Source organism: Amphiprion ocellaris, chromosome 7, assembly GCF_022539595.1.
Source record: "Amphiprion ocellaris isolate individual 3 ecotype Okinawa chromosome 7, ASM2253959v1, whole genome shotgun sequence".
NCBI lineage: Eukaryota > Metazoa > Chordata > Actinopteri > Pomacentridae > Amphiprion > Amphiprion ocellaris.
Genome location: NC_072772.1, coordinates 19,010,420 through 19,037,445, shown reverse-complemented (window position 1 = coordinate 19,037,445; position 27,026 = coordinate 19,010,420). Strand labels below are relative to the sequence as shown.

Below are 27,026 nucleotides of genomic sequence, written 5' to 3'. Positions count from 1 at the left end.
CAGGAAGACGCAAGCATACTTGCCTGTGAGCCATCGTCTGGTGGATGGTATCGATTAGCCCTCTGTAATTAACACATACTCCCACAGGGAATAAATCAGTGCTGATGAATCACTTATTGTGCTGGTTTTGGTGGTGGAGGTGTGTGTATATGTGTGCACGCATGTGTGTATATGTGTTACAGGTTATTGGGTCATTAAGGTTCAGTGAGTGACAGTCAGGCCCTGGGGTGAGCTGAAGTAAAGGTGCCCTGGTCGACAGTATAAAAGTGCTGCTGCAATATGATCCTGTGACTGGAGGCATCCACTGTGGACTCAGACATTTAAAGAGCACAAACCACAGAGACCAAAGATGCTGCAGGACATGAATATATCTCAACTGACTATATATGATAACATTATTACAGTTGGCCAATATGTATATTCAGAATATAAAAATTAAGATAAATATGGTGTGATTAGGGCTGCACAGTGGTTCAGTGGTTAGCACTGTCACCTTGCAGCTAAAAGATCCCCGGTTTGCGTCTCAGTCTGGGTCTGGGATCTTTCTGCATGAAGTTTGCATGTTCTCCCTGTGCATGTGTGGGTTTTCTCCAGGTTTCCTGCGGCTTCATCCCACAGTCCTAAAACATTCTGAGGTTCATTGGTGATTCTAAATTGTCCATATGAATGTGAATGTGATTGTTTGTCTGTATATGTAGTCGTGTGATAAACTGGTGACCTGTCCAGGGTGTCTCCTGCCTTCACCCTAAGTCAGCTGGGATAGGGTTGAGCGGTGTATAGATGGTGGATGAATGGATGGTGTGATGAAGTTTGAAGAAGACCATTTGGAGAAGTCAGTAAGGTCATCAACTCCACTATAAATAGTAGTACAGACATAGTCTCATCCTACAACTTCAGCACAAATCTTGCCACCAAATCAAACAAGGTATTTCAGTTTCAAAGGAGTGTAAAAGTGTGTTTTGTTTCACAGGTGTCAGTGTTTCACAGGTGTTTGATGTCCCCTCTGGTGTTCACCAGTCATCAGTCAATATTTAGTCCAATTAATTGTAACTAATTAAGTGTAACTTCACCCCCAGCTCTGAGGCCAACTTCACCCATGGCATAATTTTGAAAAATGCTACAAAGTGTGCAAGGGGCAGGGACAAGAATGTGTGAGGCTTGTTGTTCAGAGACATCTCCACACCAGAGAAAGAATCTTGAGCTCAAACTCAGACTAAATTTTATTTCTGTTTGCTTCTCTCTTGCTCTTTGTGCTCACATGAATTGTATTTTAATATAAAGCACCAGACAAGGAAGCTTTACATGTTTTAGTGCTCTTGTGTAGTATATAAAAGATAATCAAGATAATCCTGACTCTAACAAAACAGCAATAAGAATACAGTGTTACCACTGCAGCTCACAGTATTATTCCAAATAAAGCACTTCTTATTTAAATTTTTTCTGATGTTAAACAATAGAATGACTATTAAAAAAATGGTTGAAATGCAGCTCATTACGACTATAGTCCTATCTGTTGCTGCTGATGCTGCTCTACACTGATAAAATATTGATTTTATAACCTTCAACGACTGTGAGATGACAAATTCAGTGATATTGACCTGTTAAATGATCCCTTATGGAGAAAGTCAAAAGTAACAGAATTCATTGGTCTCATTGGACACACTCATTCACATATATGCCAGCTGCCGTGCAGTCAGCTGTGCTGCTCCTCTTCAGCCCACTGAAGAGAGCAGATGCAGAGGGAGGGATGTCGACTGCAGGGAAGGAAGACCTCACACTGAGGAGTAATGGAGACTGTATTGTAGAGAGAGAAGCTACGGTTTGTCCAAACTGTCACTAAATGTATTGCTAGAAGCTGTTTTGAAAAATGATCACATCTGATTGAATATAACATTGTTTTTTATATGAACTTCATAAGCCCCAACAACGGACTCTGTGTCAGCACCAGTTTATTCTTGCTCCTTTACTCATCTATGCAAGTGAGGAAAATGTCAATCCAAAAAATGTTGAAAATGCCTTTTTTCAATTACAAAAGGATCATGCAGTGTTTTATTAAGAGCAATGTTAAAATATGATGATACCCAAATCCATGTGTGTTTTGGTTTCAAGCCTTGCTTTGCTTGAGTTTGGTCATTAAATTTGAGTTTAGGCATGAAACCTTAGCAAATGCTGTTTTTGTGCCAGAGCCCTCAGTGGCAAACAAACCTGTGTGTCTCCATCCCCTTTACGAGCGCCTTGTGTTGTTCCCAATTTCTAATTCTGCCTGTCACTATAACCCTGCTGCAGCTTTCGGCTCCAACAGCAGAAAAAAAGAGCAGTGAAGAAACTAAATCTTGAGTTGACCATTTCATTATACCCAATCAAGCTTTATTTTAGTGCTCATGCTGAAATCCAATTACCTTCTTAATTTAATCAACCATGCTTTTATTAGCCAATTCATATATTTTTTGTCAAAGGGTTCTAACCTAACTGTCTCGCTGCTTGTCTCTAGCAGATTGGGAACTCAACCGAAAAAGGAAGCACGGAGGCCTTTAAAAAGGTCGAGTAGAAAATTGAGGTTGGGATAATATATGCCATCAATTTGCACTTCATTTCACTTAGCCTGACCATTGTCTGTCTTCCTCGACAGCTTTAGGTGTTATTCTATAGATGGAATATATTTTTGACAGACAGCGGAGTAGGCATCACTGTTCAAGGTCCAGACAAACACTGGCTAGCTGTGGGATTATAATGTATTTAATAGTTAATCTATTTGTGAGATGTTGTTGAAAAGCCGGAGAAGAAGACGCTGCTTTAAATTAGACAGCATACAAGCATAGCAAAGCATACCTGACCTTGGAAGGCTCAGGAAATGAAAGGTTTTGATCCCAAGATTAACATAGGTTTATCAGAAATGACATCAAGGTATTGTCTGAGAAAGAGAAGGAATCAGACGTTTAGTCAATAGGGCTTACTGCATTTTGCAGAAAATGGCATCTTCAGTCAAGCCTGGCTCTGTTGTGGATATGAAGTTGATGTTTAATTTAGGCAGAACACATTTCTGGTGATTTGTTCTGCCTTTGTTCTTCTTTTGTCCTGTGGGTGTTTAGTTTGATTTTGTAGAGGCTCTGACTTCTGTCCATATCACACTGGGTAATGAAGTATAGGTCATTTTAAAGCCTCTATGGTAGGATTAGATTAATGTATCAAATAGAAACTGGGCTAGAATCTCAGTGCTCTCAATCCCAATCTTTTTTTTTGCCAAGAGAATAGAAAAGATGAATATGTACACAAATCAGCCAGAACTCTACATCCATCTGCCTAATATTATATTGTCATGTCTTAATGGCCGTTCTGCCATTAAGGGCATGGAGCCAGGACCTCTAGGGGCATCCTGTGGCCTTTGGCATGACTGACGTGACATGACTGTTTGGGATGTCTTGATCTGCTGGACCTTCACTCCAGTGTTCACCTGCGGGTATTGATAATTATCTCTCTTGCTGTTCTGAGCTCTGTTAGAAACACACCAGCCTAAACACCAAATATCAAAGTAACCGTACTGTGCATTCACATAACAGTCGATGCCACCTGAAGCGCTGAACTAGCCGCAAACTCCGGGGATGAAAAAGGAAGCCAATGCGGATGTGTTAAAAACTGCAGTTTCTTGAATGACCACTTGAAACTGACACAAAAAATGAGTAAAAAATGAGTTATGTTAAAATGTCTAGCTTTGCAGCATAAATGAACATGTTTACAGGCTGGTACAAAAACAGCTTTGATCTCAAAAATCTGTGCTGGGAGAGAATTTTTATATAGCTCATTTATTTAAATTGTGTTGAGGCTTACAAATATGCATCCTTACAGCTATTCTGAGTGATAGGTGGATATTTAAAAAGAACTGTCCATGGCTCAGGGAGGTTTGCATGGCCCACTCATGCTCCTCCTTTTCTTACTTTTGAATTAGCAGTTAGTTAGACAGAGTCAGGCACTGCTAAGATGGCAACAGTCAAAGCACTATAGGTAACATCAAGGCATTTTTGGAAGGGTTTGTCCATCTTTACAATCTATGGAAACAAATGAAACTGAAACCAGTAAGTGACCTTCCAGTCTGAATCCCCAAAGGGAAGGAACGATCGGTAAACAGTGTAACTCAAAACTGGCGGATTGTTGCCACTAAAGTGAAAAATTGAAAGTGAATATACATATCCAGCATTACTGAAAAGACAATAATTAACAGTATGAGCTATTAAAACTCCATGGCATGAAAGGGCTCTAGATATAGAAGTAATAGAGTGCAAGGGCAGAGACTGAGCTGCAGGCTATCTAATGATAGACTGCATGTACCCAGTTCCAAATGTGTAGCCGAACACTAATCCTTCTTAAAATCTTTTTTTTTCTGTTTCAATTTGGTCTTTTTATAATACATTCAGGACACAACTAGGACAAATGAAGAGGTTAAGATTTCAAAACGGAAAGAAAGAGAAAAATTGAGAAAAATAATCTCACACACATGCAAGATTAATCTCACAAATAAATAAATCCTGGCCAAAAACAGCCCCTGACTGTTGCAGGCCGCAAACCAAAAAAGATGGCAGAGCATCTATGATGATTTACAACGAAAACATACTGCTGTTGTCAGTGCAGTGACAATGGGACCCTCCAGACACAACCCGGAGGCGCTTTTGTTGATTGCTGTATTTCCTTGGAGCTTTCTCAAGGCTAAATGAGCTATAGGATGAGTGCGGCAGGCAGAGTGCCCCAGCGGAACAGCTCCATCCTTTAACACTCTGATTGATCACATTACAGTTAATTAAATATTGGCAAATTGTTCCCATCCAAGGTTGGCCCATTAAAGTTTACACTCCAGCCACATTTATCACCTTCCATGTCTCTTTTATCACTGCCGCTTGTCGCCTTTCCTGTGTGTCAAGTGGATGATGATAAACGCCCAAACCCTTCATTTCTCTCACTTGAACATTTTACCTCCTTTTTTCCCCCTTGCTTCAGCTTCTTACACTTCCCGCTGGTTTTTCATTTCAATGAAGTTTGACAGCTCCAATGAAGGAGTGTGTTGCGGTGAGTCTTTTCCATATTCCTCGGTCTGTGTGTGAGCATCAGTATCTCAAAAAGAATCAGGCAAGGGGAAAATGACAGGGAAGAGCTAGGAGCATGAAAATGACACTATCGGGCAACAGCAGAAGTAAAACACAATTGTTCAGCTGTCAGCTCAGGTGCTACTCTAATAAACTACAATAATGCTGATGGGCAGGGTTATGGTGCACATTTGACACACATATGGAATTAAGACAGCGCTCATCCTCACTGACAATAATGCATAAGCAGCTTCCCCCTATTTTCTGCTATGAGTTGGTCTCTTCCAGAAATCCCTTAGGTCTCACATAAGGGTGGTGGAAGAGACTGAGTTAGCAGATAGGGATGGACACAAATTGTTGTCCACTTGGGTATTGTTGGAAAGTGATTCATTACTCATGCATTCGGTTTACAGGCCTAAGGGGAAGTGAAGACAGGATATCACCTCAGATAAGGCACAAGGCGCTAGTTTAAAATGAGTCGTCCTTTTTATTTGGGGAGAGCTGAGAGGCAGAGGAGGATCCCGGCTGTAAAGCCAAAGCCTGTGATTAAATGCACAAGATAAAATCCTCCGACACTTGATGATTACTTTTCAAGAGCCGGGCACCCCTATAAATGAATCTGATAAAGGCCGCAACATGGTTTTGCATAGTGACACGGAGAAGGGGTTTCTTGGTAAAGAATGGGAATATGTTGGTGGTTCCAAACTCGCAGTGATCTTGTGTATATCTGCATTCTTATTTGTGAAGTAACTGGGTAAAGCACAGCCACAGTGTATCTTGCAGGAAGGGTTTGACTTATGCCTAACACAGAACTCTATTTTAGCTGAACCTGAAGGGGTTTAGTATTCTTAAAATGAAGCAAAGTGCACAACCTTCCATCAGCCACATTTAAAGGCAAAAACCTTGACCAAAACGACACATCTGAAGTGCAAAAACCCTGCTGTCATACAACAGGAGGAGACACAGTGGATCGTACAAATGGGACTGATAGTTCATGCTTTCAGACTTTCTCTTCACAAAGCCATTTATAGTGTTACACTGAGGAGTACACATACAAAGTCAAAGAGACAGAGTGACAGAAGGCTGAGAGGAAACTTTGTACACTGACTGCTTTCACACCTTGCAACACCTGGTCAGTTATCATTTATAGCTTACATGCTTGTCAGATAGTCACTTCTGAAAAGTGACGAAAATTGTGGGATGCAGCTTTTTTGACGATTCCGATGTCAGAAAAGACAAGTGGGAGCCGGAGGTTCAGCTGGACTACATGGAATGGAATAGACTGCATTTACACAGACAGAAGCAAGATCATTAGGAGCAGTTTGGTGTTCAGCATCTTGCTCAAAGACACTTTAACATGAACCCTTAGAGGACAGCCTCAAAGTTGAGCAACAGCCACTCCATCCACATGAGCATGACATTTCTCTGAAATACTTTATGATGATGAAGATTTTACAAGATCTCCTTTGAAGTACACTAAAGCCTTACAACTGGGCGTCCATTCACAGACAGGATTCCCTCAAGATGGGGTCCAATTGGACTTACAGTAAGACCACATGCACACTAATCCATTATTTTAGAACTTTTTTTTAACTTTTGGAAAATGCTGGCCCAATTTTAGTTTGAAAACTCTGGGGTAGACATGCAGACACCTATGTTCACTTTCTGATTGGGTTATTGGGCTATACTTGAATGAGAACCCTCCATATCAAACATACCTGATGTATGCAGGACTCTTTCCCAATGTCATTCTGAAATTTCAGCAGAGATGGATTTGCAAGCACGCTCTCTGTTTCAGAGAATCTTTCAATGTGCTACTCTGTCTCTCAACTGCTCATCCAGTGTGCCCACTACACTGGCATCAAGGTGTACATTACACTCAGTAAATTGGACATGGCTTCATACAGAAACATCACTCTGCAAACTACTGGCCTCCACCCCAACTCCAGTCCACCGCTTTAAGAGAGTGCTTCTCTTTCATATGGTAATGCATGTTGTCCTGGCACCAATTTAAAGAAAGCCTTCAATAAAGCTAAAGAAGGTCTGAATCATCCTATCATCCTAGTGCCAGGTTAGGCTTTTTACTGTGGGCCCTTTGAGCTGACGCTGCCAGGACATCACAGAGTGTCATCTCAAGACCTGACCTAACTGCAATAACATTAGTGGAAGGTGTAATTTAAGAGTGGCAGTGTGGAGTGATGACTGGGTTAATAATGCTGTATGTCCCTTTACTGACCCCACAATTGGCAGATTGCCACTTGAATATGTTGCTGTACAGACACAATAGATTACTCTGAAGCTCTTCATGAATTAGTGCCTTTACCATAATCAAAAAAGTCATCAATGAAAGCACTGTATTTTATATTCTATAGATCACTGCTAACTGACTGCCAAAAAATGAAAATGTTTGCCTCATCAACAAAACTTTTCCATGTTGACAGCAAGGTACTGAACCTGATATTTACTTATGTTTGAGACATTTCTTCAAAAAATATATTTGTAGTTGTGCTAGAAATAGCTCAGTGCCATTCAATGCAAGAAACAAGTAACTACTATAAGTAACAGCAAAATGGATCCACTAGATTTAACTGAATTTGAGCTGCCAACTGGGAATGTGTTGCTACTATGGCAACCATGATATGGCTGGTTAGAAGCAAAAAACACAGTTCTAGGAAATAAACATGCGGCCGGTATGTCTAGAGTTAAGCATCCAAACAGTTGGAAATGATTTAAGAAGCATCGCGGTTATGATTAATAAAAAGGTGAATGTTGTTGGAGGTTTGTGATAGGATGCCACCAGTGGCAGACCCAGCCATCACCTAGTTCTCCACATTCTAACTTTCCATCTAACAAATCCTGCAAATAAAAAAAAAACAGTAACAACAACATCAAGTGCCTGTTTGTGTCTTTGAGAACAACAAATCTTGCTTTGAACATGTCGTTGTTTTATGTATGTTTTGTGGTGTTTAGGGTTTTACGGACATATCTTTCTGATTAGAGTTTAGGGAAGCAGCTTTGTCTCCATGGCTGCAATGACAAAAATGTGGCTAATGGTCAGAGACAAATTGTGATTAAGAAAAACAACAACAAACAAACAAAAATAACCATTACTGAATATTGTTTTGCAAACAGGGAAGTGAACAGCTGGCTGCTGTGTGAAAATCAGATGTTTTGTTGATCCATAATTAATCCCAACCTGCTCTAGACATGGACTTCTTTGCCCATTAAAGAGCTCTGTGATTTGAACATGACACATGCTGTTTTAGGTACTTTCTGGCACTTTACAAAGAATGAGAAGTGTGTGGACCAGTATAATACAATACTCTGTCTCCTAATATCATGCTTCTATACAGCTAAACCACATTCTAAATTACATTTTGAGGGAAGCATATTTTCTCACAGATTATGCTTGTTTGCAACGCATCACTAATATGATTCTAATCAGCATATCGTAGCTATTTATTTTATTTCTTTACTGTCACTCCTGGGGCTGGACAGTGGTTCGGTGGTTAGCACTTTCGCTTTGCAGCTAGAAGATCCCTGTGTTTGCGTCCCGGCCTTCCTGGGATCTTTCTGCATGGAGTTTGTCTGTCTCCCTGTGCATGCGTGGGTTTTTACGCTTCCTCACACAGTCCAAAAGCATGCTGAGGTTAACTGGTGATTCTAAATTGTCTGTAGGTGTGAGTGTGATTGTTTGTCTCTATATGTAGCCCTGTGATAAACTAGCAACCTGTCCAAGATGTCCCCTGCCTTCACCCTAAGTCAGCTGGGATAGACTCCAGACTCCAGCCTCCCGCGACCCTAATGATGTTTAAGCGGCGTATAGAAAATGGATAGATTGACTGTCGCTCCTTGTCAGCCAACCAGTCAGATATTAAATCAGATGGAATTCATCATGCTGGTAACCCAGGAAATAGACTGATGTATTTTAACTCAAACTGATATTTTCCTAAATTACACCAAGTATTGTAGTCTTGGTGTCTAAACAAAAGCCAAACAGTGAGAGAAAATGAAGCTAAAGTTTCAGGATAATGGTCCCAGATGTGGTGGAGTGGTGGAAACCCTGTTTTCAGGGGCGACAGTCTTGTTGTTTTTTTTTTTTTTTTGCCTTCATCCTCCCCTTCAGTCATCTATTACAGACTTTGTGACTCTTTCAGAATGGGATGGTTTCCTACCAGGTCATAGGTTTACCTTTTGGAGAGGAAATGCATCTGTTTTAAACATAATTGAGAATGCAGTTTAGTAGAATAGGAATATAATTTTTTTGGGAGACAGGGTTGAATAAAGACATAATTCCTGGGGATGCTAGACCACAACAGTACAGCAAGTCCTCCAAATCCAATGACAAAATCCATCATTTGTCCAAGCTGTGGATGGCACTCTTTCTGATGTATTGTACTATAATAAGAAAAACATCATCTGTCAGTTCCTTCTAAAAGTTACAAATCACTGCTGAAAAGAAACTCTTTTTAGTATGTGGCATCACTATGATTAAGGTTTGAGTAGGTTCAGACGCAAACACAGCTTAGTTAGGTTTAGGTTTTAACCCACATTCACAATAACAAACACTTGTTAATAATGAAGATAATAGATAGGGGAACGACTGTGGCCATGCAAGAAGACACAGTATGGGTTAGAAACTGGAAATGAACAGCTGTCTCCTGTGTTTAAATCCTCCCAACACCCACCTCCCTAAGCCGACTTTGACACTCTATAGTACTATCAGGTTTTTGACAGTCATTCATTTTAACTTTATGGCTTGGAACTGGAAGAAGCTTACGGATTCTAGAGTATAAAGTTAAAACAACCATGAACAGAAAAATAATATGCCAAGAGGACAAAAGGTCGGCTTTGTACATGGCTGATAAAATAATGGGCATGTGATGAAGTGGAAAATTGATAACATCAGTGCCCCCAAAGTGAAGTGCTGTGTGGTCCCTTCACCTTGCACTCTACTTCACCTTCGTTGCAGCAAACTTCAGCAACCCATGAGTCACTGCAGACATAAATAACTTATAGAGTGGAGGCGACTATAGTTGTCATTCCATCTGCAGCATTTTACAAGCAGTCCGGCATTTTTCTGTCCTCGGGAATCCAGGTAACATGGAATATATCATCACTAGTATACAAAATGGGATTCTAACTCTTATAGCATACAGTCAAATACCATGTCAGTAGAGCTGCTGAAATGTGAGACAGATATCAAACTGTGAAAGGCAAGGGCAGGTTTGCACTGATGCAAAGACAAAGAGAGACAGACAGAGGAACAGACAAACAAAAATGTCTTATGTGGCCCGTGCACACAGCCTGCAGACATTCCTTTTAAGGTCTTGCCTCTCTTGTCTCACACCTGACAAGTACCTTTACTTGTGTTGTATCTCCTGTTGGCTTTGCCACCATGACATAAGACCATAACCACTAACATGCCCCAGGCAAAGATAGGAAAAGACAGAGATGGATAAAACAGCAGTTTTATATTGCACAATGGAGGGAGTTCACTGTTTGAGGCTGAAAAAGAATCACTTTTACTCTTGGTAATGGAGCGTTTTACAACTACAGCCCACGCCAATGCGGTCTGTCCATTTATCTAGAAGATAAAACTTTAAGATCTGCTAAATAGTGAACTCTTTCAACAAATTGAAAGCAGGAGGAGAGATATCGGAAGTAAGAGATGGTGAAGATGGAGGGATATGAGGGAGAAGAGATAGGTTTGTAGAAGGAAAGCACAGACCTTAAAAGGAACAGGGGATGAAAGCATAAGAAGAGAACGATGGGAACAGACAATAAAAGAAGACAGGTAAGTCGAGGAATGAGTATAGGGAATACTGCATGTAAGTAACTGAAAGCTGCTTTTTCTCCCACCCCACCCCCGACATTTACTCCTCCGTGGTCTACAAGTGCAGATCACCAGTATCTTCTCCTGAGTTGCACCTCCATTTTATGCTCCAGCGGATGACAATAATTTAAGCCTCCTGATATGCAAATGTCTTTAATTGGACTGTCACAAGTTCCCAGGCATCGTCAACTTTACAAAATGACTGAGGCTGGGAGCAGATTGGATTTTGGTGGCCAATCTTGTACACTTAATTTTCAGTAATTTTGCAAGCGTTTCATTGCAGGGTCCTGAGACATGCCACTTATAAGACTATCTATACCAAGAAGAAGAAGAAAAAAACGAGTGAGATGACTCCATGTCTTGTCATTTTCTTTCCCTCCCACACTCCTCTTTCACTCTCTGTACCCAATTACTCCCATCTCAAACAGGCCTTTCAATAGTCTTGCGACTCATCTTGTTTGTACCTTTTAAAACCTCTATGATTACGGGGTTGGAGCCTGAGAGGCTTCTTTTGTTCCCATTCTGTCAGATAAATGCATTTTCTTCTGCACTCAAAACTCACCCGTGTCTAGAAGAACATGTTTTCTCTGCCTGGCACAAATCTAAAGGTTTTGTTTGTAAGTGTTCGCAGCGCACATGCGTGAGCGTGTCTGAAGTTGGATAGCACATGAACACATTGTAATTCATGAGGATTAATATAATACTCCTAACACACGAATATTCCACAGGGTTGTTGTGATCATGTTTTCTCCGAGGGAGGAGCAGAATCTTGCTGAACTCTAGAGGTGTACAGCTAGAAGCATTCATGTCTGTGTGCTCGAACGTGTGTGTGCATGTGTGCGATCAAGGACTGAAAGCGAAACCAGCTCATGCAATATAAACCTAATGCATTTAATGTATTCTCCTTTCAGGTAAATAACCTTCATGTGCAGCCTTCTAGATATTGTCTGTCATCACGAGTGAGCAGAGGCTATTAATTATCACTTTCCTGTCATGTTTCGTATAATCTTTGTTTATTTAAAATATCCATTTGTGCGTGTGTATGTGTGTGTGTATTTATCAGAAGACCTCCATCAACTGCTGAGCTGTTCTATGTATAGGGTCAGTGTATGCACTTCATTATAATGCAGAAACTAAATAACTAACCCTACTTTTACCTCATCCATAGGAAGATTATTTTAAAGAAAAACATCCTCCTTTCACTTACCAGTGGTGATGAGTAAATCACATGTCCTCACAAGTGAAGTTTCTTCCAATTTATCATGATTTCTTACGTGTTTTCTTTCTTCAGCCGTCATATTCGTTCTCCACCCAATCACCCAGCCTTCGCTCTGTTAATTGAGTCTTTGATTTACATGTGAGCGAACATGCCGAATAGACATTAGCCATAATAACATGTAAGAAATGGAAGATAAAACACCAGCACGGTGACAGAAAACCGAGCCTGATCAGGCTAAAGTGGGCTTCTGATTGTGTGTTGCCGTGACTCCCTCCCTATATTTGACATTTGCATAAATCTTCAAGTTCCTCATTTCATTTTGAAAAATTAGTGCTATCAATTCAATATGAAAGAATAATGAAGATAGGAGTGGCTGAATTCTGAGGTGATCTCATAATTGATTTAGGGCATAATATGTTTTGCGGAATGGCGTTCTAAGAACCCCTGTGATCCGAAACGCAGCACCGAGGCCACCCAGGAATTAAATACATGGCTGTGGGTGGGGGATTAGTATTAAATTTAAAGCTCTGACTATATTTTATGTTTCTATCAAAAAGAGATTTTCATTTGTCTCACAGGTTCATTTCACCCCGCTCTCCTGGGTTATGTTTAATAACAGCAGTACACTGCTTTTTAATTCAGTGCGACAGACAATTTCTTGCCCTTGTGTGAAGATTGTGCCCACTCAATGAAAGTCTAAAGGGAGCGAGGAATAAATAAATTAGGACCAAGGTAAACCAAAGAGCGGAGTGGAAAGGAACATTAAATTCTCCACATTCCTTCATGAAAAACTGACTAAGGTTGTTCATAAAGTTGTCTGCAGAGCAACATGTTCTTCTTTATTCCTCACTGCTGTGTTATCAAAATGCAATCTTCCATACAATACAACCAATGTAGCTAAAGCATGTGCCCACTGGATCTCTCTCCAGCCTTGAGGAGGAAGCAGAGAAAAGCTAGATGATGGGATGGTGACGGGGGCGAAAAAACGGCTGTGATGGAGAGTGCTAAAGTGGAGAGGAAGCTGTCACATTTCAGAGAGAAAATGGGAGGTCCTGCTCAGAAAGCAGGCAGAAAGAGAAGTGAAAGTCAGATGGCATGATTTGGAGATAGGACCGGGAGCCAGATCAGAGATAGCGCAACGAAAAACACAAGTATTCAAGGGTAGACGGGATGAACCTCGAAATTTAAGTTGTATATCAAAAGCGGCATCAAACTCTTTGAAGCGCAGCAGTGATGTACTGGCAAGTGATGAATGTGATATTGACAAACTGCTAAAACATGGATTGCTCTCACGGAGCACTGCTTCGAGAGTTGAACTTCAGTGAGAAGTCTTTGAAACAACATCCTTCTCTCCATCAGACAGTGACGACTCAGAGCAGACTTTTGGTTCTCCTCCTTGTATGTTTGTCTCCCAGGAGGGGCGCTCATGACAGTTTGCTGACACTTTAATTGGAGGCCTGGAGGCTTGAATACTAATCGTGAACAAATACACCGACGGCAAATGTATAAATATGCCTGTAAACACAAGTACGCACCTGAAACTGTGTCATCAGCTTCATCAGATGCGTTCTCTGCACATTTTACTCACGTCTTGATCACAAATGATACAAATGCTTATGCAGTAACAGAAATGCAGCAACAGATGCAGAGAAATGCTCAGTTCTCTTTATGTGGCAGGTAGTTTCTCATCTTGCTGTTGTTGCTGTATTATAATACTCACTTCTTGGAGTAATTCTAGAAACATTAAACAGCTACAGCAGTCCTATTTGCATGCAGCTTTCTCAGGTAAATCTTATTTATGCACAGAACTCTGCCTCTTGCACAGTGTCAGCTTGGTTATGCCCACGATGGATGGATGGATGGATGGATGGATGGATGGATGGATGGATGGATGGACGGATGGATGGATGGATGGATGGATAAATGCACAGATGTTTTCATCCAAAGGGGCAGTTGTGACTTTCACCCCCTTAAAACTCCTAAATTTCCTCTTACTGCTCCCTGAACCCAACTGTCCCCCATAAAATCAAATCAAACTGTAAAATCAAAGCGTTTCCTGCTTTCATTTAATCGCGCTTTGCATATACTTTTGCACACTGATCTCCGTTCAACTCTGTCCATTTTGATATTTGAATTTGTACCTACGACTATGTCCTTTTGCTGTTCAAAAACTGGTAGCGATTTGGTGAAAAAAACACATTGTCTGGCTTTGTAAGCACTTTAGGTCCAACTGACCCTCAGACAATGGTATTTGAAGGCTGTTGTACATTTCAGCAAATCGTGCCTTAATCAGTCACTCCATATGTTAGCCAAAGGGGAAACTACAAGCTGTAAGCAGAAACAGTTTAGATTTAGTTCTGGTACTGGGACTGAACCATCAGCAGTTGTCACTAAATTGTAATTCTACTTGTAAATATAAATGATGAAACAATTTTTAAAAAAAGAAGCTCTTTTTATTTATCATGATCACCGTATTATAAGTAGGGTTGGGCAACAATAACATGGTTTGGTTTTATTTTGAAGATGACCTCAAACCATAGCTTTTATATAACAACCTAATTTTCCCCAAATTACATTGATATACAACAACCTGCAACTACATTTTCAAAGAAGCATAAACAGGCATATTTTCTCACCTATGATCGCTTCCAGTTTACACATAATGAGATAGGCGGGGGTTGGAATGGAACATATTTGTGATACATCACAAGCAATCATAGTCCATCAGAAAATATGTTTCTGCTAAAGTGAAACTGAGAATGCCATTTATTTGTACTGGAACTGAATTTCTGAGACACAGTGTTATATATAAAGATGGACAAACACTCTGACATCACCCGTAGGTTTCCTTGTGTTGCAGTGTCTGGTTGTTACAACCTCAGGAGTGCCTGACTTCTCCTAACTCCTGGCTAATCCAAAAATAAGTAAAAAGGTGAGTGGAGCTGAGGCGGGACATTCAAACATCTTTGCTCCACAAACTGTCCTGTTACAGTTGCAAACCTGGAACTCAAAGCAGCAGTGCTCTTGATTAAGCACAACATAAGCCTTAACACAATCGCAACAGCTGAGTTACATAAAAATTCACGCCCCATACAGTTTTCGTGAACAGCAAAATCAGCTGTAGAGAGCTGTAAACACGTTAAGCAGGGATTGACTCACTTTTGGAGCCGGCCTCAAGTGGCCATTGGAGAAATTAGAATTTTTGACATTTCCAAGTTGGGTTTATTTTTTGGCAGCATTGCAGCATGCTTCAGACAGAAAAATTGATTAAGATATTTGTTAGACCTTCATGAAACATGGGAGTGCCTTTTTTTTTTTTTTTAAATTGCCCACTATACATAAATGTACATGATAAAGAGCTAAATGTCTCATTTCTACGCTGCTATCATGTTTGAAAATTTGTTGTAGCACTCAAAGGCTGTATAGCTCTTGCAGTATTGTTTGTCCTCATCATTGGAGAAGTGACAGCCTAGAAAAGAACTAAGGGGCTCATTAGATCCCACTCACACACAACTCTGATGATAATATGACACTGAAAGAAAATCTTAAGTGGAAATTTGGAGCATCTACAAAAGCAAAGCTCAGATAATTTAATTTCACCAGTAGTTGCAGCATCAACAAAACCACAATATCTTCCCTGAACAGCAGAGTTTCACTAGCACACCATCAACAGAAGCACTTCAGACATGGAGCGTACTGTGCAGAAGGACAAAGCCTCACAAATCAGCTTGTGATTACAATAGCACCACTGAATGCCTCCGTTTGAAAGCAGCTACATTACTCAAGCATCTCTGCCTCTCAGTGGGAGGAGGAGGTAGTTGACTGGAAATCCTGTTAAATGGCATTCAAGAGAACCTAATATGTGCTCTTTTTTCGCTTCCTTTAGAGAGAACAAAGAGTGAGTGGTGGCGCTAACCTGGCTGCACCCCTCTGCCAGTTGTGTAACTCATCAAAAGACAAAAAAAGCTAAAAGCGTAAAAAAAAATCTCATTACAAAGACTACTTCCCTCATCTGTGTGGTTCAGTGAAGAAGCAGATTGCATTTCAGTACTTCATTAATAAATGAGTATGTGAACAATGGCAGAGTGATGGCTCCATTGTCTTTAAGCCAAAGACTAAGGCACTTTGAATGCCAGAAGCAAGACAGTCATTATGCTGCCTGTGCTTTTCAGCTCAAAAGTCTACAGAAACAAGTTTGCATGAATAAAAGTAAAACTGAATAACACTGTGCTTAAGTTTGACTTTATAGGGGCTGCAGTGTTAGCAGGAAAGTCCTTAGCTTGTCAGGTCAATCTGTTTTCAGTTGGTCTTTTTAGAAACTCAAAAATAGATCGAATTAAATTGAATTCTTCCGCGAGAGAGAGAGAGAGAGAGAGAGAGAGAGAGAGAGAGAGAGCAGTGACATGGGAAAATGATGCATCTCCTTTGATACTGTTGAGTCTCGTCGAGGATAAAGAATGCCACTCCAATTCCTGAATGCACAGGAGCTGGATGAAATCTGACAGGTGGAAATTATTTGAGCAAAGATGAGACAAGAGGGTGAACACACAGGAAGCAAGAAAAAAAAAGGGAGGGCTCGTTCCAGGTCAGAATACAAGCCAAATGACTCAAAGGAGAAGGGAGAGTTGAACTGCGGTGGGACGGGAGGCTGAGCAGAAAGCAGAAATGGACTAAGTACATCTGACAGCATTGTGGTTGAAATGATTTTTTTCCCCCCTTTAGATGGACTATCTCTCTGTAAAATTATTTCAATCTGTTACTTTTAATCATGGTTTAAAGCAACAACTTTGAAGTAGGGCATTTTAAGAGAACTGACACAGCTGCACCTGTTGAAAAAAGAAAAAAAAGCTGAAAAAAAAGCTGATGCCTTATTAGAAGCAGCCCCTTGGCCCCTCTGAATTTTTATTCAGCACATGAAATGAGATTTACAAGACTTTAACTTCACATCTTTTTTTAGCCGTATTGGGCTTGGATAGAAATGACATGAAGTTTCATTTTATTCACTCGGACAGAAGATAAGTTCAATTTAGACTCCACATTCATGGAATCATTATAGGGCTTTTTCACAATGTGTGGCATTTTTTTTCTTATGAATGATTAAACTATAGGAAGCTGAGCTCAAACACAGTGGCGACTTCAATCCCTTTAATTGCGTATTTTTTGTTGTGCCTTAGTCCCTCCCACTAAATGGCATGAAGACAGATGAGAAACAACAAAGAAAGACAAAGTGAGGAAATGTTTTTAAAGAAATCAGACACTCATCCGATTCCTTTTTTTCGTCGCTAGTCATTAGTATGAATTACAGCAATTCATAATAAAAACTCACAGTGGGGACTCGTGCTAAGTGTCTGCAGGATCTGTCATTTCAACTTTTCACATTCATTGTCTATGTAAGTAACCATGCAATGATTTTTGATCGTGTTCAAGAGAAAAGATGTGTCATTGTCCACTCCTCATTTGTATAAAGTTGAGGTCTGGGCTACTTTTTGCAAATCAAGTACATCTAGCACAACTCGCTGCCAAGGAAACTAATACATTCAAAATGAAGACAGATTCAGCAACTACGTGGTTTATTTACGCCTCTTACCAGGTAAAGAAAGCCCAGCAAAGACTTTATTTCCTCGGGAGGCTCAGACGGCCTGGACTCCATTCTCAGCTGCTGACAAACTTCTATAGAACCCCCATAGAGAACATTCTCTGTCTTGGTAGGGTGATCTGGTATGTCAGCTGTACAGTGCAGGACAGGAAGGACTTGGCCAGGATGGTAAAAACAGCTCAGAGGATTGTGGGACACCCTCTGCCAAACCAGGACTCTGTCTATGCTTCGCCTCCAGAGAAAGGCCGGCAGCATTGCTGCAGATTCAACCCACTCTGGTAACAAACTGTTTGTGCTTCTGTCCTCAGGAAGGAGGCAGAGGTCTAGAACAACTCGAAGCACCAGACTGAGGGACAGCTTCTTCCCCAGAGCTGTAAACTCTGTACAACAACATGCACACGCACTTTCAAAGCTTGAGACGAGATGGAATTGAAACTGCACCTTGCACAACTGCAATTTAATCAGTCTGTTGCATATATATTTTCTTACTTTTAATGTATTTTGACTATTTTTTAATACACTGTATGTTTTGTACGTCTTTAATGCTGTAGTTTAAGCCGGTACTAACAACTAAATTAAGTTATGTGATTGGTGAAAACTAATTGCATAATGACAATAAAGATTCTTGACCTATTTCTGGCCTCATGAACACATTTCAATGAATTGTACCAAATAAGCCACTATGTTGGTCCGGTTTCAAATCCAGGACCAGACAGCCTATGAGCAAAGTGTTTCTCTAACCAGGAGTGGTTTGAGTGGTTGTATGAGACTGTACTATTGTCCTGCTGAAGAGCACCTGTCAGTCATCTGTGGTAATCGCATGCCCATCAAGTGCCCGATGCTGGGAAACAGTGCAACCCTTTGCGTGCAGAAATGCCCCTGTGGATACCCATCAGTTCACTTTTGCTGCTTCTCTGCCATCTCTTTCATATGTGCCAGATATAGGAGATGCACTCAGTTACATGTCTTGCAAAATATGGTCTCACTCATGGCTCCTCAGAGATCTTTCTTTGCTCATTGCTCTGTAGAGCAGAAATAAGAGCCCTGGGACAGCGCTGCAAATGAAGGACCAGAATGATTTCCAGGTCAGTCCAGATCAAGGATCAATGAGCAAGGAACAACCCATGCACTCAGTGCCAGCTCAGCCGAAGCCGGTAAATGAGTCAAGTCAGTGCAATGATACTGTATCTGGTGAATTTTCATATTAAATGAGAAACTGTTTGAATTAGCTTCTCAACATGTGCATGTTTAAAGACATACTTCAAAGCATTTTAAAGTAAGTCATTATCCTGTCTTTTACAAAGAGATACATTGACTGCAGACCTAACCTTTATCCTCCCCGTTCATTACGCCATTTATCTCACTTTTACGCATTTATTCCGAGTCACACAACATATTTCAACTTTCAAACAAACCCTTCTTATTTCTCTCTTGTTAATAAACACACTGAAGTGCTCATGATTCTCCACCTACACACTGCGCTGAGCTCGCTGCTACCGTCCTAATGAGATACTTTTCATAATTAGCTTGAGATCTGTTTCCCAATCAGTTAGACAGAGAGGGGCTAATTAATCACAGCACATTAGTCAGCCTGTATGTTTACTCATATCTATTTACCTTGCTTTATGGTGAGAGACGATATGTTATCACCCAGTGTTTTTGGACAAACGTAAAAACTGTTGGATTCTCCCAAGGTCAGAGATAACTGATTTTATTAATATCTTGCGAGGTACAGTTTGGGAATGCTGTAAAATTAGAATTCAGAAACACTGTTCAGATATCACATTAGAGCGCGGAAACAGGCTGATTCCTGCTGTTAGTCTGATTTCTTTTTTGCTGTGAATGCCTGCAGAGCACAGACAGGAATAAAGAACAAATCTTGCCTTATTTAGAGTGTGAGAAATGCCAAGTTGCATATGATACATTCAGGCAAACGGAAAGTGCAGAGAATATTATTTATGCAGCGTGAATGTGTGTGTGTGTGTGTGTGTGTGTGTGTGTGTGTGTGTGTAGCGTTTGTGGGCTTTGTGAACCTGTCTAAAGTGACAGTGCTGTTGATTGAGCAGCGTATGCGTTTTGTGGGTCACTGGTGAGACATTTGTTTGGCATCCAAGCAAAAGCCGTGGGGCCCCAGGGACCAGTGAAAGTGAGGGATTGACACATGAATAGTAAGTTACGCCACAAGAAAATGCATAGGTGTCAGTTTCCGTGTATGCCGGCGATAGAAATCCAGGAGTAACTGACAACCAGCTAACCCGTGTCAAATAGCGGCGCTCAGCACAGCTTTTGCACATTAACCTTGCTAACCCGAAGCTTCAGCTGGGGCACTGCTGGAGTCACCTGAAAAAGCCACTTCAGTTTAATAACCTGATGGACTTCTGAACCATAGGATGGATGTTTCATTTTTGCATCAAGCAAAGTGATTTACAGTTTGAATTAGTAAACTAGAATACATTAAGTTCAAGTATTATTCACAGAAAATTACATTTGTTCTGTAGAAATTTTCTTGTCCAATAACACTTCAACATGTGGAGCCACAGATGGAATCACTAACCTTATCTGAGATTAGTGGATGTCCAGCACTACCGCCTGAAGTACAGTCATTATATGTCTTTACAGCATCCAGCCATAAGCAGTTTCAAAATGTTTTTTTGCTACCTGATTTTGGACGTTATCAGCCCATTGAATGGCCCTCATCACTGCACATCATTTCCATAAATATGGGCCAGTAGGGACCTTCTCCACCTTCTAGTACTCTGGAAGGTACATCAGTATCCATTCCAATCATTGATAAACAGACAGTAACCCTGATAACAAAGGTGGCCTCTTGCAAACATACCAGTAGGTGCATGGAAAATGCCGCCATTGTGCAAAAGTACAAAATGGAGCTTTGCGACATGTGATAACAATAGGCTGTATTTTAACCCAAAACATGAACCTTTTCTGGACGTACCCAGGTAGCCTCGGTGCCTAAAATTAACCAATCACCCAGTAAAAACACAGGCAAACATAAAGTAAAAACCAGGAAGTGAAAATAAAAGTTCAAATGAGACTTTTAGTCAAAAAAATAATGGTTCACAATAGGACAGGAAGTGACGCCTCTTGGCTTAAAGTTCAGTGACTTTGTAAGTGCGAAATTATGGCTACGCTTCAATTAAATAAGGTGAAAACAGAACACCACTAAATGAGGTGATAGCTTTTACTGAGCTGCTAGAGGATGGAAGAGACCCGTACTGGCCCATATCTACAGGAATGATGTGTGATAATAACCCTAATTTCAAAGTATGATAACATCTGAAATGGGTGTGTGTATAACTTCTATAGGACAAGTGCAGTGGTTCTATTTCAACAGCTTTTTCTACTTCTACAAAAAAACCTAGCCAATTAAAAGATATTATCAATGGGGCAACTACATCACATCTAGTTCATAGAAACTTTTAATTACATATATATTCCAGGCCATTATTCCTGTGTATTATATGTCCAATGCAAACACACAGTGGAAAATGAGCAATAGTATATCCCTTCTGTAGAGAGATGGAAACCAAAGGAGAGATTTAAAATGAACTATGCCATTCAATGTTGTATTGTTGTGAAATGTTGAAGTTGTTTGGAAGGCGTTGATGGTGCTGCACATGTTTGTGAGGAGGGAAAAGTGACAGAAATAGTTATGTAAAGAATAAAAAAAGACGGCCTGGGAGCAAAGTTTGTCAACACTTGTGACAGATAGATAGTGAAGTTCGGAAAGTTACAGAAATTGTCAGACGCAGATCCCAAGTTGACGCATCTCCTTGGTTTCACTTCTCCATCACAGCTTCAACATCACTCAACGTATAGTTGTAACTGGAATGGAAAAATTCGAGTTGATGAATAATTGAGTTTGTGTGGGCACATGTCAGCTAATAAAATATGTGTTGTGACAGACTAGACAGAAGCAGATGCTCCAGACATATTTTGTTCATATGCATGTGTAACTCACTTCATGAATAAAAAACTGTTTTCGATAAAGCATAAGGCTGAAGATGTACATCAAAGTGTATTTCCTTGATGTCTGTAGCATATAGCTGTTTCTATCACCTGCCTGCCTTATTTTTCTTTGCTTGTTAGGGCAAAACAACCGCACTTTGTCAGACAAAGCCATGTATAAAACTACGAGGATCTGTACCTGTGCGTTTCACTCTACCTGACATCCTGTCTCTGTGATTCTGAAGCTTGTGAGCTGCTGTAGTGCCACAGTGATGGCTGATGTCAGTCTTAGCCAGCTTTCAGACACAGCGCTGCCACATTTCCTGTTGTTACAGACCAGTGACTGTAGCGACTGCAGCATCCTGCGCAGCAGTCCGAGAGGATTACCGGACAGGTTTGGAGTCATGTAAAAGACTAGCAGGGAAAGACTGTGGGATAGTAGTAATTTCCCGCTGAATTAATTGGAGTCGTGAGGTGCTTTTAAGCTCATACAGACGGAAAATTCATACATTCTGATTTTTATGTTAACATCTATTTTAGATCACAATGACTGCTGGATGTAAAGGTGTATTAAAATCACACCTTTGAAATGTGTACAGTATTAATATGCTAAAGCAGGTGGTGATTTTATGAGCCTGTAAATGTCCCACAGTTCCTGCCATCGCCGGTTCAGCTGTGTGACAGTCGTCAAGTCAGGCAGCCAGTGTCAGCGTCTTAGATGTACTGTAATTAAAACCTGGCTGGCCTAATTAATGAGGCTTAACCACTACCTGTGCACTGACCTGCCACTCCACCCTGCCAATTTGCTGGAAGAAAGGAGGATTCGCTTCAGCTAATGACTCGATAACTGTCTGTTCCCTGAACTGTGCCTGCCCAGTTGGACACAGCTTCTGTAAGGTGCAGAGAATAAGAGGGTGGCTGCTGCAGTGCGCCTGTGTGGGTTTGTTAGGGTTGCTCAGAGGTGCAAAGACAAATATGTGGGAAGTGGCGATGAGAGGAGGAGAAGAGTGTGGCAGGAGAAATGAGAAGTGATAGAGAAGGCAGGCAAAAGAGAGGGAGACAGACTGGTGATGTTGCTGGTCTTGTTTATTAATAATTTAGTGAGAAATCTCTCCCACCACTCTCACTTATGAAATCTAGGAATACCCATGTGCTCTGCCTTCTGTGTGCGAGTGTGTGTACTTTCTTCTTGTGTGGCTATGAGTCTGTCGAGAGCCAGAGGACGTATGCTGGTCAGCCAGCCACCCTCCCTACTGTCTCATCATTTTCTCTCTTTCTCCCTGTAGGGTGGCCATTATAGTGAGTCCCCTCAGGTCATGCCACAGCACATGCACGCACACAAACACAGCAGCAAACAATGGAAAAAAGGTTTTAGTAAGCATACACACATGCACACTTGCACAGTTGCACACACACCACATACATGCTCCTCCTCTCCATCCATCCAGCTCAGCTTGAGGGTCTCTGCGAGTGGGCTTCAGCCCCATGTAACAGCCCCATGCTAGGGCCTTGGCCACATTAGCAGCCTAGCGGGAGATGGGCTGGCTGGTCTAGCCAACAGCCTCCAGCTAACGTCCTCCCACAAGAGCTGGCACCCTTTAGATGAGCTGGAATGGTCACAAAGTGGGAAGAATCTAATCCGGTTTGACGGTGTCTCCAGCTACCATGGGTTTATTTAGTCCACTTTCCACTCTAAATAAATAGGAAATATGAGTGCTGGATGCAATGTATGTTCACTGGGAATTATTGGATTAAATGGTTGCAGCATAGAGCAGGGTTAACACTAAAAAAAGCTGTGATGCAGCAGTTATACTGAAGCCAATTTAAGCCCCTTCACAGTGATATCACATGACAGCTTTATATGGTTTATATCCTTAGTGAAAGTACATCCTGCAGCTATGCGTCCCTGGGTGGATTAACACCTGAGTTATCGTTGATTGCCTCCATTTGGTCTCAGATATTCCGACTTTACCGCTGTTGTTATGATCCTCCTCCAGTTGACAGCCATTAATTTTGAAGTGTACCATACCTGCATAAGGAATGGGAGCATCTTTGTCCAGGGCCACCAGTGGAGGATCCAGCAGGACGATGTCAGTGTTTTCAGTGATCACACCATGGTATGACGTTTCAATCCATGGCTTGTGTTTATTCACTGAGGAGACAGAAAACAAAATGCAAGATGTGAGTAAAATACTTGCACTACGGTGCAACAGAACTCTCAGTCTTAACATACAGAAACACACATCCTCAATTTAATTTCAAATGACAAACTGATCTCACACACACAGACAAAAAATGTGCTGCAGCAAGTACACACACACACACACACACACACACACACACACACACACACACACACACACACACACACGCCATTAACGAAGCTCCTCCAGACTCTATCTATGAGACATCCTCATTTTACTAATCTCCCCTGCGACTTCTTTTCTTTCTTTTGTTCTTTTCTTCCTTCAAACATTCCCTGCAGGTTTCAAAGCCCAGCGCCACGCTTGATCAATGACTGCCACTGTGCTGCCAGCACAAAACTGTGGGCTGAGTCAAAACAAAGTTCACGAGCTGAGGGCTGATTAAGGGTCATAACTGAGTAACAGCCCTCAGGTTGTGTGTGGCACTGTGTGGCCCCACTCGGCTTTTGTTTACCATCTTGTAGTCAAAATAGTAAGAAGAAAAAGAGTCCAAAGAAACAACTAGAGGTATTAAATCCATCATGGAGCTTTTGATTTCGACCCCCAAAAAAGAAACAACTTACATTTTTTCATTTTTTTCTAAATGTCAAGTTCAAATTTATGGATTGGTAATGACAAAGCAAGGCTGTAATTTGAGGTCCTCTCAAGCTTTGCTTTAAAAAACACAGAATATTGGGTTTAATGGGGAATGAAGTGCATAAACAATAATCACTCCCCATTCAGTGAAAGCTTTCAAGGAAAAATAAAGAAAGTAGACCATTTGTAAGTCCTAATCAAGCAATCATTGTTCCAGACCACTTCAGTTATTCACTGAATGCTCATAAAAGCCTTTTCACAATGTCAAAATATGTATTCCCAAACAACTCAGAAAAACAAATGTCACCACACACATCGTACTCTTTCAATGTGACAACACAGAGAACACCGTCTTGTTGTTGTAAAACAAATGCAGCTGTGATTTAGTTTTAATTTAATCACTTCCTTACAATTTAAGTCTGCTTTTACTGCACTTGAAATCTGATTAAGACACTCTAAAACTGTTATTTCCAAACAGAGGTATGTGGAGCCCAGGGAGTACTTCTGCTGTTGCCTGGGGCTTATGGAACGATGTGGAGAACTGAACCAATCTGCATAGACAATACAAATATATTTTGAGAGAACTGTGCTCAAGAGGAAATTCAATGTCCAAATACGACCATCTTAGTGATGTGATGCTAACCATTAGTACATTTATTTTAAAAAAAACTTCTAAACTGCAACTTCCAATAGACTGAGTACACAGTGCACACCTCCAACTAATCTGAGACAATACCAAGTGAGCAGAGAAATCAAATTAGATACTTAACAGTAATGGAAAATTGGTAAAAATGTTGGACAAATAACTTAAATATTAGCTAAAAGCAATAAATAAAAGGTTATAGATTAAGGTGTACTGTGGTTGAAATAGCTAAAGATAATGGATAAGTGACTGAAATATAAACACAATTAACAAATGGTTGACAAAGTTAGCTGAATGTGATAAATAGTTTAATTTGTTCACTAAAAATTATAGACAATAGTTCCAAATAGTTTGCTTTCAGCAATGAATAAACTGTGGAAAAAGCTTAAAGTAATTAATACATTGTTGAAATAGCTAAAAGCAAAGGACAACAATTGAAAGCTTAAAACATAAGAAAAAAAATCAAACAGCTTAAAGTAAATATTACCTGATTAACATAGTTAGCTAACAGAGTTAAATGGCTGGATTTAATAGCCTAAAGCAATGAGTAATGAATGAACATGAGTGGGGAAAAAAAGAATAACCGATACTGCTAAAGACTAATTAATAAACAGTTGGCATAGTGAGCTAAAAGCAATGAATAAATGGGTGAAACTGTTGGCTAAAAGTTATGGATAAACAATCAAAATATGAGTTAAAAGCAATAAACAGATGGATGAAACCACAGCCTGTGCTTGAAACAGCTAATAGTATTCGATACATGGTTAAAATAGCTTGATCAAATTGAATAGTGACAAAGTTACCTAAAATTAACAATTTAAAGCTGTCAGTAATAAATAAAAGGTCAAGACAGCAAAAAGTAATGTGTAGATTGTTGAAATAATTGGCTAAAAGTAAAATAATAAATGGTTAACATAGTTCGCTAAGAGAGAGCAAGACAAATTTTTAACTAAACATAATAGCTAAAAAATTCCAACAGTTTTCTTTTAGCAACGGATAAAAAAGCTGAGACAGCTAAAAGCAGTTAAATGATTAAAACAGCTAAAAATTATGTGTAGATTGTTGAAATAGTTAGCTAAAAGTGAAATACTACATGGTTAACATAGCTCACTAAAAGAGACAAAATGTTAGCTAAATGTAATGGCTAAACGGAATAAAAGGTTGAAACAGTGAAAAGCAGATAAATATTTGAAACAGACAAAAGTAATGGGAAAACACTTCAAATAATTAGTGAAAACAGTGAATAAAAGGTGAAGCTGATTTTTAAAAAAGAATAGGTTGCTGAAGCTATTTGCTAAAAGTAACAAGAATTATTGAAATAATTAGCTTAGAACATTAAAGTTGAAACAGCTAAAAGTAGCAATGGATAAACAATTTAAAAAGTTGCCGAAAAGTGATCAATAAATGGCTAACATCATGAGCTCAAAGTGTGACATTTGATTGAGTTAGCTAAAAACAAAAGGTTGAAATGGCTCGCTATTTGTAACAGAGAAATAAAGTAGCTGGCTAAGAACAATACTTGCAACAGTAACATGTAAATTACTGCTGAAAGCTTTTCTTACTCCGTCACAGTAACTCAGGATTTAACATGAGTGGCCAACAAGAGCCACTGATCTAAAATACATATATCCAAATCTCTTATCCTTCCATTTCTTTAACGTTTTGTTTTGGAAATATACTTTCTTTGCAGATAATATAACAACACTGTAATCATATAAATGCATGTTAGAATACTGTGAGTATAGTAAAGGACCAAACTGATAGATTTTAGCACAGGTTTTGTAATTATGTTTTTCGAGTCTGTGGGCAGCAGCGAAAAGCTAGTGAGACCTGGGGAACACATGCTAACACCACAGGGATGCATATTCATGAGCATCAGCCCAGAAAGCACAGCTAACAGCACTGATACAGTCA

The 27,026-nt window shown here is 40.2% G+C and overlaps 1 protein-coding gene across 1 annotated transcript in view; it reads right to left on the bottom strand.

The window, feature by feature from the left end:
• LOC111569704 (calsyntenin-2) overlaps positions 1 to 27,026 on the bottom strand; it is a 345,816-nt gene that overhangs the window by 208,501 nt on the left and 110,289 nt on the right. Inside the window, exon 2 of the mRNA XM_023272001.3 lies at positions 23,719 to 23,841. Coding sequence (XP_023127769.1) covers positions 23,719 to 23,841 — 123 coding nt within the window. The remainder of the gene's footprint in view (positions 1 to 23,718; positions 23,842 to 27,026) is intronic.